Genomic DNA, 16987 nt, shown 5'->3' on the forward strand with positions numbered 1-16987 from the left:
TGCTGCTCTCTTCCACCCGCCTCTTTCTCTAACTTTCTGTTCTCTTCTCCTGTGCCGATCTGCTGTTCTCTTCCACTCGCCTCCTTCTTTAACTCCCTGTTCTCTTCTCCTGATCTGCTGCTCTCCTCCACCCACCTCCTTCTTTAACTTCCTGTTATCTTCTGCTGTGCTGATCTGCTGCTCTCTTCCACATTATTTAAAAAAATTAAAAGCCGTTGTTATTTGTAATATCAATACATCTAAGTCAAGTAAATAAAAAACATGTTTCATTACAAATGCTATAGGTGTCACATTTGCAAAAGTTAAAAGTATTGGCATTGTAAATGACAAAGCCATTAATTTCGCTATTTTCAAACCCAACACATAAATAAAAAAATTTCATCTACAAGACCAATAGCTCAAACTTTCCTAATGCGAGACCTATTGCATTGCAAATGCTTGTTGTTTATTTTGTTAGCGCCCTGTTTTCCTTCTGCCACCCCTCCACCACTTTTCCCGCACACAACAGTCGCCACTGGTTAGTTCACATTTGGTGTCATTTCTAGGTTCACATTTCGGTGCCAGGTCTCCTCTTACTATAGTCGGAAAGTTAGACATTAGACCAGATCCCTTCACATATTGTCCCATTTTAGGCTACTTTACTGTTAAGGAGCCGGGTAGAAAATGAAAACATAAAGAATTTCACAACAAAACGTTTAATCCCGAGAACATACCCCAATTACCCAATTCCGACCATGTTCTAAAATGTGAACCGTGTTATATTTCCTATTCATTTTTCTTGAGGTTGTCTTTTGGTTGCTGTGTTTTTAAACATATACTGGATGATAAAAGATAATCGTGAGAATAGATTTGTCTGGATTTTATTTAGCGTTTGTTTTTTCATCAGAAGAGCAGCAGTAGCAGGGTTTGGCCTGTTAATGGAATAATGTTTGAGGCGTCATGGACTGGTCAGTCTTAATATGATTCCCAGTGCATTATATATTAAGAGTCGACACGCAGGCTACGACACATGGGGCCCCCGGTGTAACACGACACCTGCTTCTCGACGAAGAACGCGGGTGACGAATCTTGCGAGCCGAGACACGCACGCACGACCCTGACGAACCGTGCGACAATGTGCCTCATTATGCTAAGGAGCAGAATACACAAAGACCCGAAGTTCTCCCGAAGATTTCCCACAGCACTTTAAAGCATGTACCACTTCAGGCTCTCTGTCAGTTGCTTGCCGCGGCTGATCCCTTTTCCATTACTGTATGCCATTCTGGTCGGCTCGTGCCAGCACCTGTTTCTCGATAGGCGACGCGGCTGGCTTTGTGCAGCCGCCAGAGAGGGGGTAGGAACAGCTGTGTTCTGACATATACAATCATGTGTATTCTAAAAAAAAAAAAAAAAAAAAGCTAGATCTCCACAATAAATGTATTATACTGTTGCAATTGATACGTTGGGCAGATTTACGAACATTTTGTGATTGATAAGTGACGGTGCACTGTAATAAATACATTTAAAGCAACACACATCAATTACAATTTCTACGATCAATGTACTAATCTTTTTTCTTGTATTCACTGCAACACTGGAGTCTGGAGACTGACATGTATACCGGCACGCCAAGGAGCAGATGAAACGCTATTTTGAGACTATTCGGAAACACACGGAAAATACTGTGATCAAGAAAATGTGTTTGATGCAGTGCTTTAAATGGGCCGGCCCTAACCAGTACTTAGTACCAGCACTTTTTTATTTTGAGAGGTAGAGTATCTGCACTTCTCAAGAAAAATGTAATGCTTTTAATTGGAGAGTGTAGTGTCCTCAGTGTGGGGCCTACAAATAACTGACACTTGCAGACAAGTGTTATAGTTGTTGGCCAGACTCGTGCTGAATCCACGCCCAGGTCCCTGGGCCTTTTATTACCTTCCCTACGTGCTGGCCGAGCGTACGCTGGGCCAGTCTACTGTGGTGGCGTTGTGGGTGGCTCCTGGGCCTCACCCCTCACTATACACTGCAGGGCGGGCTGGCCCACTAGGGGCAACATTACAGCGAGTACCTGCACTTCTCAGAAACAAGCATGTACTCCGGTACAGAGTACCTGCACTTCTATTTCTCCATTTCAAGCACTGGTTTTATGGCATTTGCTAGATGAAAAAAACAGCTGGACATTTTTCAAAGACCTTCATTTAGCAAATGAAGCAATACATTCCAGCATCAGGAGGGAGCGCAGAGGCATAACCTGGGTGAAAAGAGATCTTTCCAGAAGGGCTGTAAAGGTCTGCTATAAAGACATGTCCCCTACTTGGTACACCCGACAGCTTGGGGTGATATACAATGTATTAGAATGCCGCTAACAGCATATTATTAAATTCTTGCATGGCACCTGCAGCGGCAGCATGCCCGCTATAGGAAGCAGCATGCTGACGTCACACACACCATGCACTATACATCACTGCTGCACACTGGCCTCCTGGTGCTCTGTTCTACATGGGAATGCCAATGGTCTGTTTATGAGCAGTCATAGCGTGCAACAGAACAGGCCATCCACATGTGGAACACCACCATACTTGCTTGCAAGCTTAGTTTCCTACAACCAAAAGAGTTAGGCAGAATTTACTTGTCACCTGGTGACAATATGGCTATCTGGATGTCGGCGATACCCAAAGAGACCCTCCAGTTCAGCCTTAGGCATCAGATTCAAGAATATAGGTGTTTGGCTCCTGCGTATTATTTGTAACCTGATAGCTTTAACAAAAGGCTAACCAGTACCTCAGCTTCACAGAGTAATAGCAATGGCCTCTATTACTCTAATTTATCCAGTTTATGGACTTTGATACTGTTGTACTCCTACTGGTAATTAAGACAAATCTTACATTTCATAATATCTTTCAAGATATGGTAACGGCTAAACATTAATGCAAATATTCAAAATGGCTACCGACTGTTGTATTCTACTATATTGTAGTCAACATTTTAACCAAGAACAATGTTGCATCCATTATATAAACTACAACTATATAGTTAACGTAAGTGTATGGAAATATAGATTTACTGTTCTACATCTACATCCGCTTACTGTGATGATATAGCGTAGTCAGGATTGTAGATGCAATATTTTTGTTGATCAATATTTTTATCAGGACAATGCAAGATCTTAAGAAGTTGTTTAGAGGAACCAACTCAAACCAGCTCTAAAAAGTGCAGACAGCCGGCCTTGACAGTATAAAAGTAAGAGCTGCTGACCCACTAGTGGTTCCTGTCCTAAATACTCTTTGACCAAGGACTGTAGTGCTCCACAGACTATTCAGAAGTGCGCTCTGCAACCAAATCTGGTGTCCATCTGGCAGCTATCTTCCCAGAGGTGAGAGGACATCACATGGAGTCTGACCTGAAAGGAAGAGCGATTGCCCTGTCCTGAAGCACCTGGTGGCTGACCTGCCTGAGAAGAAAGGGAAGGAGTGTGCTGAACCTGCGTGAAGTGCAACCAACCAGGGCGAGCAGAAGCAACTTACTTCAGAGGTAAGACTTGAGAGTCAGTGATCTGCGTTGCTCCCAGATCTGGAATGCATCTTATCTTGCCCAAGAGGTCTGCAATGTACACAGCTCCAAAGCATGCCTCAGACATTGTCACTGTGTCCTTGAAGTTGTACTTAAGCTACTTGCAGCATGACACTGCCCTGAAGTGTGCGCAAGCCGTCTGTGCTACTGTGATCTTGAGCCACTGTGCACCATTGCACTGCCCTGAAGAGTGCTTGAGGGGACTGTGTTCTGCTATGTAATTGAACATTGTGGTAAAGCAAACCCATTTGCTGAAAGTCTTGAAGTGGTAGCCAATGCGAACTTCTGAGGAATGACCAAGTGTGCCGGAACTCTCGCAGCCGGCGCATTTATTCCCAGAGGAGGGAGCCAGAATCAGATTCATGATCCAGGTCCAAACAGTGAACAGCTTTTCTGAAAAGCTTGTAATAGTGAAATCTGAACACTGGGACTAAGATTTTGAGCTGAGCACATAAACTCAAGCATTACACCTGTACCTGAAACCTGCCACACCAGATACTACCCCGAGTACAAGAGAGAGAGGAGACAGGCAAAGGCGTGAAGGGGTTGACCCTGATCCCTGGGTACTGTGGCCCAGTGCCAGCAGGATGTGTACCTGCATATTGCAGTGTGTAGTATTTAAATTTTTGAAACAGCAAAGGAGCATTGCCTCACTGCAGAACGAAAAATAAAATGATACTAAAACAATTTTATTATTGTTATATTTTTTACTGACAGTTATGCTGCCGGGTCTAGGGTGGGGTCAGGCAATCCTCTGTTCACAGGCCAAGTACTGGGAGGAGGAATGGAGGGCACTTCTAAGTTTGCATGTCACTTTGGCTGGCCGTCTTAGGCCAGCCAAACAAACATGCACACTTAGAATTTCTCCACCCAGCTGTATTCTACAGCTGGGTGAAGAAATGACACAGGCTCCCAGTCCCTTCATGAGCACCTAGCCAGGCTGCTCAGACCAATCCAGGCTCTGCTCTCACAGCATGAGAGCAGCTTCTGGATTAGGTGGGAACTGTGGGAGCCTGTGCTAGCCCAGGGACTTCCGAGAGAGAGGAGCACTGAGGTGGCCGGCAGACGGAGCGGCAGTGGGAGAATCAATTAAGTGTGATTTTTTTTTTGTTATTTGCCCCCGCACTGTCTCACCACTTTATTTTGGCAGCAGCCACTACCATTTTTGGAATGCATGAAAGTACTTAATTTTTTTAAATAAAAGATAAGCAGTGGGATGGACATTCAGTTATTCCACTGCTGATTGTTGCTTTTTGAGTTTGAATCAACCCAGACTGCCACTCAGAAGCCAGTGACTGTTCGCCATCACTACCACTGACAGTCAAGTGCTAGAGTGCTCATACTTGGCCCAGTTTACAGAGCCACAGTAGGACGGACCCCAGCAAATCAGTAACAAATGACCCCAGCCCCCACACCTGAAGTCTAGTGGCCCCTGCATACTTAACAGCCCACAAGTGGGGTTTGCCAGGTATACATTCTAAATATCAACCATACTTCGCAGCTTTTCTACACCCACCAAACTCTAAATAACCCCCTTAATTCTCTGAGGGGGTTTAGAATGAGGATACTGCTATGAATGAAACTTCTTTTGCAACTAGTGTTGATGGTCAGTCATGGAGAGGTCACAGGGGCCCTAGGTAGCTCCAACTGATGTAGCAGTAAAAGTTTGGGTCCTTATTTTTTTTTAAAGTCTTTTAATCTAAAGTTGTGAGGCAATTTGGTAGATACCTGAGGCTGTGGAACAGCATAATAGGAAAAGATGTTTAAGGGTTCTAGTTATAGGTTGCCCTAGGAAGGATATAAAGTGCCCTAAAGACTATTCTATTTTGAAAATAATGCTGTAGAACCCCCCCCCCCCACTCTCTTTTAGTTCTGATCGTCAGTATCACCTTCCACCTGCCATTGAATTTACACACTTTTTATTGATGTACATTCTTGGAATAAGAAAAAGCTCTTACTAATGGCGGAATCATAAGCTGCAGTATTGTTGACATCCCGGTTCAAAGGAAAGGGTGAGAGGTAGGCATGTGTGCAGTTCTTTGTAGGTGACTGGTTGGCTAGAAAATAAAAGAGACAATCTTACTTACAACAATTGATATTTGATAAGCATTTACATTTCATGCAGAAACAAAGCAACCTGTATGCAGCAGCCCATCTCATCACATGTCTTAAATGCATAACAGAATCATACTGACAATTACACAACTTTGTTGGCTCCAGTTATTAGCTCACACATCTAGAGCATTGTCTACAAAGTAGTAACTACTTTACCCAAAGGTATCTTGAGAACAAAACATCTGGGAGAAAGCAGAACGTTTGCAGTAGCAGAATAGTCGAACTGTAAAAACAATTGCAGCAAAGACAAGACATTGAGCATTCTCTTGTTAAGGTTTCTATGGATCGGACCACCATCTGAGTCCGAATAAGCCAGTTCCCTTCCCTTCTCAAATTCTGGAAAGAAATGAAAATGTATATCTTCAAACCTCAGCTCATCAATGTACAACTAACCTCTTCACAAAGCACCGCCTAGTCTTCTCGGTTCTGCAACCCATAACTATCTCCAACATTGTTCACGTCCACCCTGTCTCCTTTTGATCTGGAAACCCCATTCCAGTTCATTATGCACAGGTAGCCACATATCACAATTCTACACATCTCATAGCCCCTCCTCCAGAAATGTCATAGTCCGAATGAGTACTGCACACACTGTCATTGTATTTGCACCCTTATTGTAAAGCCCCTTTCATGTTCAGTGATTGCTTTCTAGTTATATTCTCACTTATTAAAATCCAATCATACAAATATATATACAATCATAATATGTCTTTAGCCACGTTCTATATAAATTAAAGCTACACAATATGTTTTAATCCCTAGATATGTGTTAGCGATTAAATTGTATGGGCAGCAGCAGGTCTGGGCATTTTATTTATTTACTTTTTTGGTGCCCGTGCTAAAGGGTGTGCGTGGTGTGACTAATTCCGATACCTCTGAACACATAGCAGCTCCTATGACATGATAAATGGAATGTTCAGAATGGTTTTATCTGGTTCGCACACAGGAAGCCAGGTATTTTGTGAGAGGGACTGGAATGAAGTGACAAGACATTAGGTCATGTCCAAAGATGAACATTAAAGCCAGCACCAGCTACACTAAGTCCAGCGTATCATTCGCTTTATAGCACTGCTGTGGCCCTAACGGCTAGGGCCGTCAACCTCGAATCGGGGGAACCAGGTTTGAGTCTCGGCAACGACGCTCAATATCCTGTGATTCTGGGCAAATCACTTAATCTTCCTACGCCTAACAAAAATTAATGTGTCATCATGTAACGCAGCAGGTGCTATGTAAAGCGCTCTGATACCCGATACCTTCGGGTCAAGTTTGCGCTATATAAAACTCTGTAAAAAAAAAGAAAAAAGTTTTGTATTCGTGGGGACCCAGGCTACTGGAGAATGCCCAATGCAGGTAAGCCGCCTGCTAATAGTAGTGAAGCACTATAGGAGAGAAGACGACTCCGGGGATCTAGGCCTCAGTGAAAGCCTGAGGAGCCTACTATATCCCTCTGCTTGGAGGGTTCGCTGGTTGCTAATTGATGATCGTTTGCCGATAGTTTGGTAGGATGATGATTGAATGCAGACTCACTGTGCAGAAGGAGAGTGCATGGTACCTTAATGCAAGTTTAATGCTGCAAGACATGCTTTTCATTGAGCACTAGGATGCATTGCTGTTTACCCAGGAGATCAGATATGTAGAAATCCATCATGTCCTCACATTCCTCAATTGGGAAGTGCAATGGGCAGAGAAGGGATTCATAAGGAGAGGATGTGGTCTCAAGGCTAGACTGGCGACTTTGGAGCTGGAAAACCAAGGTGCGAGCATTGGGATCAACTCCACATCCTGTGATTCTGGGCAAATCACTTAATCTCCCCGTACCTACCCTAAAAAAAAAAAATCAAAAATGAATGTGTCCTTTTGTAACAGTAACTTGTGCTCATGTAAAGTGCTCCAAAACCTTCGGGTAGAGTTCAAGCTATATGAATTCTTTTTATTGTTTGGTTACTCAAAACCATTACATTAAAAACAAAATACAAGGTTACAAAGTTACAAAAATTAAAACCAAGGGAGTTTGTAATGCCCTGGGGGCTGGGGTTGCGATGAGTAAGGTTCATATTGAGGCATGGGTCTGCAAAGTCACTATAAGGGCAGGCCCTCCGGGGCCATCAGCAAGGATCGTGTCTGGTGAATGAACTTTCCGAAGGAGGCCATGTGCTTTACCGTTGTCAGGGTGCAAAGATGGATGGTCGCCTCCTTTGCGGTGCGGGTTCCTGATTGTCTTAAAATTGGCCTGAGATAGAGACTGCGGGCCATGCGCAGGGCCGGGCAGCAGAATAGTAGGTGAGCTAATGACTCACGTTTGTACCTGCAGAGCCTACATTCCCGGACTCATGAGCCGGCCGTGCCGAAGGCATATAGTTCTTTAAGAGGCAGCGGATGTAATCTGTAGGCTAAGATCTTATGAAGGGCTGCGCGGCCCACGGCCTGCTTAAGATGGTGTTTGGGATTGTGCAGGATGTGCGGTAAGCACAAGGACTCATGAAGGTCTTTTTTTGCCATCGACTCCAGGTGCAGTTCTCGTGACCGCGCGCGCACTTGTTTTTTGATGGAGTGTTTGATGGCGGTATAGCTGACATATTCAGGATTCCAGGACTCTATGGCGAGATTGAGATGGTCCTTCGCCGCCTTGAGAGTGGCCGACCGGGGATTCCCTGGTTCTCTGAAAAAACAATTCAGCGATGCCTTAAGTGTGTTCTCCTTAGCCGTCGTTGTTACAAAGTAGTATTTGCTTAGGGCGGCCATCTCTTCCAAGTATTGCTGGTTGAGTGAGAACTCCAAGCGGACAAGAGTGTTTCTGGTACACCTTGGAAGATGAAATAGCCTCTTGTAGGCTCTGCAGTGAATTTTTTCTAGATCTTTATGCAGTTTGCCTGGAAATGCCTGGAGAGCGTGGTTTAGGGCCGGCATTAATTTTGCTTTGAGTACTCGTTGGAGGGCCATTGTGGACGGGCTGTATAAGGAGGCGTGCAGCTTGCAAATGGCATAGGTTATAGTTTTGCCTTTGCCTTGAATGATCTTTAGGTGCGCGCTTGAGAGCCCCGACTCCTGGAAGCAAATGCCCAAGTAAGTGTACCGCTGAGTACTTTCCAGCAAAAGGTGGCCAAGCCTCCATTTTAATGATTTTTTCTTTGGGTACTTTCCAAAGATGATGACTTTGGACTTGGAGGGATTTGCTACAAGCTTGTTTTTATTGTTGTATACGGCAAGTGCCATCAGCACCTTTTGTAGCCCAATTCTCGTATGGTCCAAGAGCACCAGGTCGTCGGCGTATTGCATGAAGAGAATTTTTGTCCCGCCGATCTTTGGGATAAGCAATGCTGCCCCAGTCAAGGCTCTCTCCATGTCCGCTGTGTGTAAATTGAATAGCAGTGGGGCTAGCACGCACCCTTGTTTTAGACCTCGGTCCGTATTGATCTTTGCGGATGCATGGTCCCTCGAGAGTTTGATTCTTACCCACGTTTTGTGGTACAAGGATTGGATCGCCCTCAACAAATATGGATTGATGTTCCATTGAGCCAGCTTTCTCCACAGGATTGCATGATCTACCCCGTCGAATGCCGCCAAATAGTCAATAAATCAGGCGAATAAGGGGGGGGCTTTTGCGTGTCCGGGCGTGGTGGACCAGATAAGAAAGTGCTGTGATGTTATCGACTGTGGCGGACCTTGGTCTAAATCCGGTTTGGCAGAATGGGAGGAGACCTTCAGCGTTCGTCCAGTCTGTAAGGTCCCTCAAGATGGCACTGGCGTAAGTTCAAGCTATACAAATCTGCAAAAAAAACAAAATATATATATATATATATATATATATATATATATATATATATATATATATATATATATATATATATATATATATCATCCTAAGGACATGCTAACTAATTACAGTATGAGATTTATAGACACTCGTAGGGTTCAGGGTTACAAAAAGTGTCAATCACTGGCCACAGGGAAAAGTAGGATATGATAGGTGTGTATTAGCCCATATAGGTTAGTAAGTCAAAAGCTCAAACGAGTTTCGAACTGTAAAGTTAAGAAAAGGTTCAGGAAACATACCATACTAATTCTACTTAAGAAAATATCTGCAGAAAAGTGGGTCCCTAAAGGACCGAAAAGTGAGGAGCTTAGGACCATTGGTAGAAGGACCCATTGCTATTAGAACTCTGCCAGTGATAAAGTCTGCCCAGAGAACAAGAAACTAACCTAAAGAGTGCATGACTATGTTTCCTTTGCACTAGAATGTGAAGGGGTCACAGCTGAACATCAGAGAGAAAGAATACTTCTTCAAGGTGGGAGGTGACCACAGAGAAATAGAGGATAGAGAAAGCCTAGCATAAAACAAATAATGTGGACTAATAGGCAAAGCCTTTCCTTTGAAGAATCTACCAAATGGGTGAAGAACATTTAAGGTACTTGAGTTGTGTTTCCAAATTAACAAAGCAAAGTGTACACCCAAACCGTGGAGTGTGGACATTTTTCAATAAGAAAATGTTGTTATCAAAGTGGCAGGGAGGAACATTGCCCATTCCCTGTTTAGTTCAAGATAGAGAAGGAGTGGGGTTTTTACTTGTAAGAGGTGCTTCAGGCAAAAAAATCACTGTTTGTGCCGAGTATAATAAATATATAAAGGATGGGAACCCAGAAGGTGGCTCTTTGGTATTCAGTCGCCCTAACATCATAAAGCTACCCATGGTACAGAAAGATTTCAGTTTCCTAATTCTCACTTCTGTGTGAAATTGAGTCCCACTCTTCTATTTACAGTTACTGGTCTGTCAGAGTATAGGATATAGTGGGAGTACACCGATACACCAAAGGGCAATCAGAAAATTAATGACATTAGTTTGAAGTCCTATTTTTATAAAAACTTGTTTCAAGAGGGAGACCCGAGGTAATTTATCCAGGACTTTGATATTATGTTGACTCAGGAAACTTGGGGACCCATTATGCTGTCGGGCGGATTGCCCCCACCAGGCTGGCGGTAGCCACCGCCAGCCTGGCGGGGGCAATCCGCCCGACATCCACGCTCGTTTTCTTCCCCAACCTTATTAGTATGGCGGGGAGGACCTCGGCGGACGGCAAGACCGTCTGCCGCTTTTCTGCCCCGGTCGCCTTGCGCCCGGGGAAGTAAAGGAATAATATGGTGGCAGTGTCTATTAGACACCGCCAGCCATTTTACAATGGGCCTGGGCAGGTGCCTTTCCGTGGTGGCGTTGCCGCCATGGAAAGGCATGCGGTCTTCACTTGGGGGGCCCCCTGCTGGCCCCCAAAGTGAAGCACTCAACCGACGCACGCCACGACCAAACCACCGCCCCCCACCACCACCCTCCGCGCCTGGACCCCGATCAGCACCGAAGACACCGTCCGCACGATGAACTCCATCCACTCCGGATCTCCGACCGACCCCTGCCCTCACCACGTCTTCAACAAGGCCGACGCTGTCATCGCACCCCACCTGCGGGACATCATCAACACCTCCTTCGACACCGCTACCTTCCCGGAGAGCTGGAAGCACGCCGAACTCAGCGCCCTACTCAAGAAGCCATCAGCCGACCCCACCGACCTCAAGAACTACCGCCCCATCTCGCTGCTCCCGTTTCCTGCAAATGTCATCGAGAAGACCGTCAACAAACAGCTGGCCGCCTTCCTCGAGACGAACGGATCCCTCGACCCCTCGCAGTCCGGCTTCCGGGCCAACCACAGCACCGAGACCACCCTGATCGCAGCCACCGATGACATCCGAGCTCTGCTCGACAACGGAGAAACAGCGGCCCTCATCCTCCTAGACCTCTCCACAGCCTTCGACACTGTCTGCCACCGTACCCTATTACAGTGCCTCAGCAACGTCGGAGTCCAGGAGAAGGCACTGGAGTGGATCATCTCCTTCCTCGCCGGAAGGACACAGAGAGTCCGCCTCCCTCCGTTCAGATCTGAAGCCACCGAAGTCATCTGCGGCGTTCCTCAAGGCTCCTCGCTCAGTCCAACCCTCTTCAACGTCTACATGAGCCCCCTCGCAGACATTGCACGCCTGCCAACCTCAACATCATCTCCTACGCCGACCACACCCAGCTGACCCTCTCCCTCACCAACGACCCCGCCACCGCCAGAGCCAACCTTCACGAAGGGATGAAAGAGGTAGCCGAATGGATGAAGAACAGCCGCCTGAAACTGAACTCGGACAAGACGGAAGTCCTCATCCTGGGATCCTCACCCTCCGCCTGGGACGACTCCTGGTGGCCCCCCGCCCTAGGCAGCGCACCCAAACCAACAGACCACGCACGCAACCTGGGCTTCATCCTGGACTCCTCCCTCACCATGACCAGACAAGTCAACGCCGTCTCCTCGTCGTGCTTCAACATCCTGCGCATGCTACGTAAGATCTTCCGGTGGATCTCCACCGAGACCAGGAAGACAGTCACCCAGGCCCTCGTCACCAGCCGTCTGGACTACGGCAACTCCCTCTATGCCGGAACCACCGCCAAACTCCAGAAGAGACTCCAGCGGATCCAGAACGCCTCAGCACGACTCATCCTGGACATTCCCCGTCGCAGCCACATCTCCGGACACCTGAGAGACCTGCACTGGCTCCCGGTCTACAAGAGAATCACCTTCCGTCTCCTCACCCACGCACACTAAGCCCTACACAACCAAGGCCCAGGATACCTCAACAGCCGCCTCAACTTCTACTCTCCCAAACGCCAGCTTCGATCGACCGGCCACGCCCTCGCCGCCGTCCCCCGCATCCGAAGAGCCACCACAGGGGGACGGTCCTTCTCCCACCTCGCCGCCAAGACAAGGAACTCCCTCCCGACCCACCTCCGCCTGACCCAGGACCACCTCGCCTTCAGGAAGCAACTCAAGACCTGGCTGTTCGAGCAGTAGCGGATCCCCCTCCCCTAGCGCCTTGAGACCCTCCGGGTGAGTAGCGCGCTATATAAATGCTTTGATTGATTGATTGATTGTAGGAGGGGTGGGGGGTGCACACAAGGGGGTACCTGTGGTACCCCCCTGCATTTGCATACACAATGCGGTAGGCACCGCACAGTGCCTGCCGCATTGTGTATGCAAATGCATACATGCATTTATGGCATTGTGGCGGGCGGTGCTCTCTGCACCGCCCGGCACAATGTTATAAATGCAGGATGCGGCCGCCACTGTGGCGGCCGCATCCTAATTCCACCCAAGGGACCCCTGCCCTTATGGCGGAGCGGTCCCTAGCCCCGATAGGATGGCGGGCGGACTAAGTCCGCCCGTCATCCTAATGACCCCCTTGGTGTCTAGAGCCAACACCAATTGTAGGATACGTAGAGCACCATGTACCTGAGACAAAGTCTTCGAAATTAGGACAGCTCAAGGTGGACCTCTTTACGTTTTGCTCCACCAGATTTAACTGGGTCACAGAATCAATCGACCTTGGGGTGAACTGGAATCAAGTAACCAAGCTATAATCCACGAAGGCCTGTCCCATTCACATGGCAGTGCTGTTTATAAATGTATATATTCACCCTGTAAAGCAAACACATGGAAAAATATAGAAAATGTGTTCAAAATAACAAAACATTGCAAAAGCAATACAAGCAAGCCACCTTTATTATTTCTTGGGATTTTAATACAGAGCTAAGTAATGGCAGCAAAAAAAGGGGCGACTACCAGAGCGGCAAAAAAAGCTCAACAAAAAATTACACATTGATAATTGAATCAGTCTTGCTTCAGGTGTGTCAGTTTCAAGTTCTGCCCCGTACAGAGAGTGATATTTTCCCTCAATCCATCCGGATAGTGTGTTAGACCAACCAGCTGTGTCCAACAAAGGGTTTAATCTCTGCCCCAGTCACTTACAATCTAAAAGGTCTAAAATGGCACGGCCCGGGGACAGAGAAGCAGATGGCAGAGGTTTACCACTGTGCTGGAACCAGCGAGGACAGAAAAAGAGAATCAAAAGGTCAGGTAAAAACAAAATATGAAGCAGGCGATCGAGAAAAAGCATGGGTAAACCTACTACGACTCTTTTGACAACATTTCCAGTAAAAACATAAACGTAACAAACAAAAAAATGGTGTTCTGGAAGGCAAAACTGGTATAGTAGAGGGCTATGCAAACAAAAATCTTACATAGCAAGAGAAACGAGAAAAGTGGCAAAGGAGATCAACCGAGGGTGAGGGCGAACAAAACCACACTACGAAATTTGAGATCGCAATACCAGAAAAACTGCTGGACGGAAAAAAGGAAGTTACCACGAGGATCTGTAGAACAGCAAACAGTCAAACAGTAGAAAATTCTGGCAGTTGGTGAAAGGGTTGTCATCCAGAAAGGCCAGGCATCATAATGCAGGAATTGATGCAGTCTCTTGGAAACCCGTATTCGTGACATGCATGCAGCATCAGTAACAGATAGTGAGGGGGAAAGTCAGCTCGTTAAAGCAAAAATCTTGGAGCACCAAAAGGCACAACCAGTCACCACAATTTAAGGCGACCAGGTGAGTCATGATAACCATGACACGTCCACAATTTATCATCAAAACAAAAAGGCTTCAGTTGTGGACACAGAACAACTACTAAAAATATTAAAGAAACTGAAGCCAGATAGGGCAGCGGCCCCGAACGGACTCCCCAATGCCTTCTTCAAAGGAGATGTAACTTACCGGGCCCATTACTTTGCACCTCTTTTTATTGACCTTTACCATTCCAACTGTGGCCTGATTGATGGAAAGGTAACATCTTTCAATCTATCTCTAAGAGTGGAAACCCAGCCATATTAACCAAATGTAGGCGTATCACTTTAACTGATGTAGAAATGAAGTTTTATCTGTCATGTTTACTCCAGCACTTACAATATTGGACAGAAGAAAACATCTGATACCACGAATCCAAACAGGGTTCAGAGCTGGCATGGGGACACTAACGAATCTAACAGCACTTAGGGGCAGATGTATCATCACCATCATTTGCGTTTCTCAAATAGCGATTTTTTAGAAATTGCTATTTTAGAATTGCAATTTGGGATGTATGTAGAAAATCGCTATTTTGTTGCGATTTCCTAAAATTCCTTAATTGCGATTAGCAAATTGCTAATCACAATTAAGGAATAATTTCCCATTCATTTATATGGGCCAGGAGGCCCATAGGAAGGAATGGGAAGGTATTCTCAATTTGCGATTCGCAATTTGCTAATCGCAAATTGAGAATAATTTCAAGGGTGCAAGGGTGTGTTAAGGACACCCTGCTGCACCCCTGAAATTTACATGTGTGCGCATATAGCGCACATACATGCCCTAAGGGCATGTATGAGCGCCACATGGCACCTTTACAAATGCCAAAAAGTGCATTTGTAAAAAAATTCGCAAATTACCACCAACTGCAAGTTGGTGGTAATTTGCGATTTCTTAGTGTGAAATCGCAAAACATTATTGTTTCTTACATAGCATTTAAGGGGAATCGCTTTTTGAGATTCCTTAAATGCTTGCGCAAAATTAAGGAATTTTGCAATGCAATTTTTTCATACATCGCATTTGCCGATTTTTTTGTCGCAAATGCTGCTTTTTTGCGAATCGCAGCATTTGCGACAAAAAAAATGGATGATACATCTGCCCCTAAGTCTCCTAATAGAGAAGGCCAAACATAGAAAATCCCGGCTATTCACATGTTTTGTAGTCCTCAAGTGTGCTTTTTTTTGGGTTCTTCGTGGATGCCTAAGATCAAAATTGGAAGAATGGGATGCCCCATTGAGGGCAATCATAGCACTGCACACAGAAACCTGGGCACAAGTTAAAATAGAAGTTGGCAGCCAAGACACAAACAAAATCACCACAATGAATTGCCTAAACAGGGATGTGTTATGGTCCCAAGTTATGGACCCTGCAGATCTCGTAAGAGCCCTTCCACAGGACAACAGCCACTCTCTAATCCTGGCTTCAGAAAAATTAGGAAGCCTGCAATATGCAGATGACATTGTCCTATTGAGTCAAACACAAATATGCCTACAATGTAGCATGAATGCCCTAAAAAACTACATGGACGAGCAAGGACTAGAGCAAAACATGAACAAAACTAAAGTGGTCCTGTTGGTTGATGCCAAATCCAAAGTCATTCACCTGGTTTCTGGAAGGTAAAAAGGTTGGGGTGGCTGCCACATATAAATATCTAGGAATCAACTTGGAACATCAAATGACATTTAATCATCATCTAGCTGCTACTCAGGCTAAAGCACAGTTGTTAACTTTTGGGTTCAAACTATTAAAGAAGAAATTGAGTTGTCCATCATTTAGCCATCTTCTTACCGCAATGTCTGCATAGTTAATGCCAATCCTGACCTATGGCACGGAAATGATGCAGGATTGTGAAATAGCCACTCTTCATAAAATCCATACGAAAGTATAAAAAAACTTTGTTTTGCATTCTAAAATCTGCCTCACCAGCCCAAACACACCTAGATGTCTTAAAAAATCAATCATTTCAAAGCAAAAGTGATTTTATCAAATTGTGCTGTAGACTGCACGCTGCCGAGAGGGGCTCTATCAACAATTTATGTTGGCTGGAAATCGAGGAGCAACTTCACAGCAACTTAAAAGGCTTACGTGGAAAACACTTAAGCCAAGCCATTAATTAATTAGGCATGCAAGACTCCTCAACTCGGACCATGTCCCATTTAAGAGACAAAAATGCCTTTGCATGAAGATGACATGCCTGGGTCATGATCAACTCATATAAAAACTTGAGTACACAGGAATATTTCTCAGCGCACTTTTCCCATGCCTTAACAGTTTATTATGCTTCTTCGTTTCAGGATCATAGACACCAAAGAACTCATTCCAGCCTGGAAAAATCAGTCGCAAAATCAAAATTGCTGGCTTTGTGGCTACGAGCAAGAGTTGTTAGTACACATTTATTGCCTATGCCCGGTGCCCCTGGCTCAAACAAAAAACTGTTGCAACCAATATTTGTAAACCTGCAAATTAGCTCCTGCAGGCAAGCTGTAATTACTTTGTTAAGTGGCGCTTCGATTTCCCTAGCCTGCCAGGGAGTCAAATAAAAAAAAACCGCTCCTATAAGCATTGGTCAAGTGAATGAGCATGGTCAGGCCCACCTAGGAGCATTTTACCAGCACATACTTCTAAAGGTAATGCAATTCTCAGGAGCACCCAACAGCACAAGTCACCAGTACTTTGTATCCTACTCCAAGACGGCTATTTTTAAGAACGCTGGTTTGCACAAGTCATTAGCATCTTTTTAGTGAACGAGCAAGCCCTGATATTCTTTGGGACAACTAACTGCACAGACAGTCTGCTGCTAGGGGCCAAATGAAGACGCAAGGACTGGCTTCTTGAAAGATCACTAGT

At 45.5% G+C, this 16987-nt stretch overlaps 1 protein-coding gene across 1 annotated transcript in view; it reads right to left on the minus strand.

Moving 5' to 3' along the window:
• The window catches only part of TMEM182 (transmembrane protein 182), a 154731-nt gene that overhangs the window by 56157 nt on the left and 81587 nt on the right, over positions 1 to 16987 (minus strand). The window contains exon 3 of the mRNA XM_086934681.1: positions 5505 to 5603. Within this exon, the coding sequence (XP_086790807.1) occupies positions 5505 to 5603 (99 nt within the window). The remainder of the gene's footprint in view (positions 1 to 5504; positions 5604 to 16987) is intronic.

The sequence above is a fragment of the Lissotriton vulgaris genome, chromosome 8, assembly GCF_964263255.1.
Source record: "Lissotriton vulgaris chromosome 8, aLisVul1.2, whole genome shotgun sequence".
Taxonomy (NCBI): Eukaryota; Metazoa; Chordata; class Amphibia; order Caudata; family Salamandridae; genus Lissotriton; species Lissotriton vulgaris.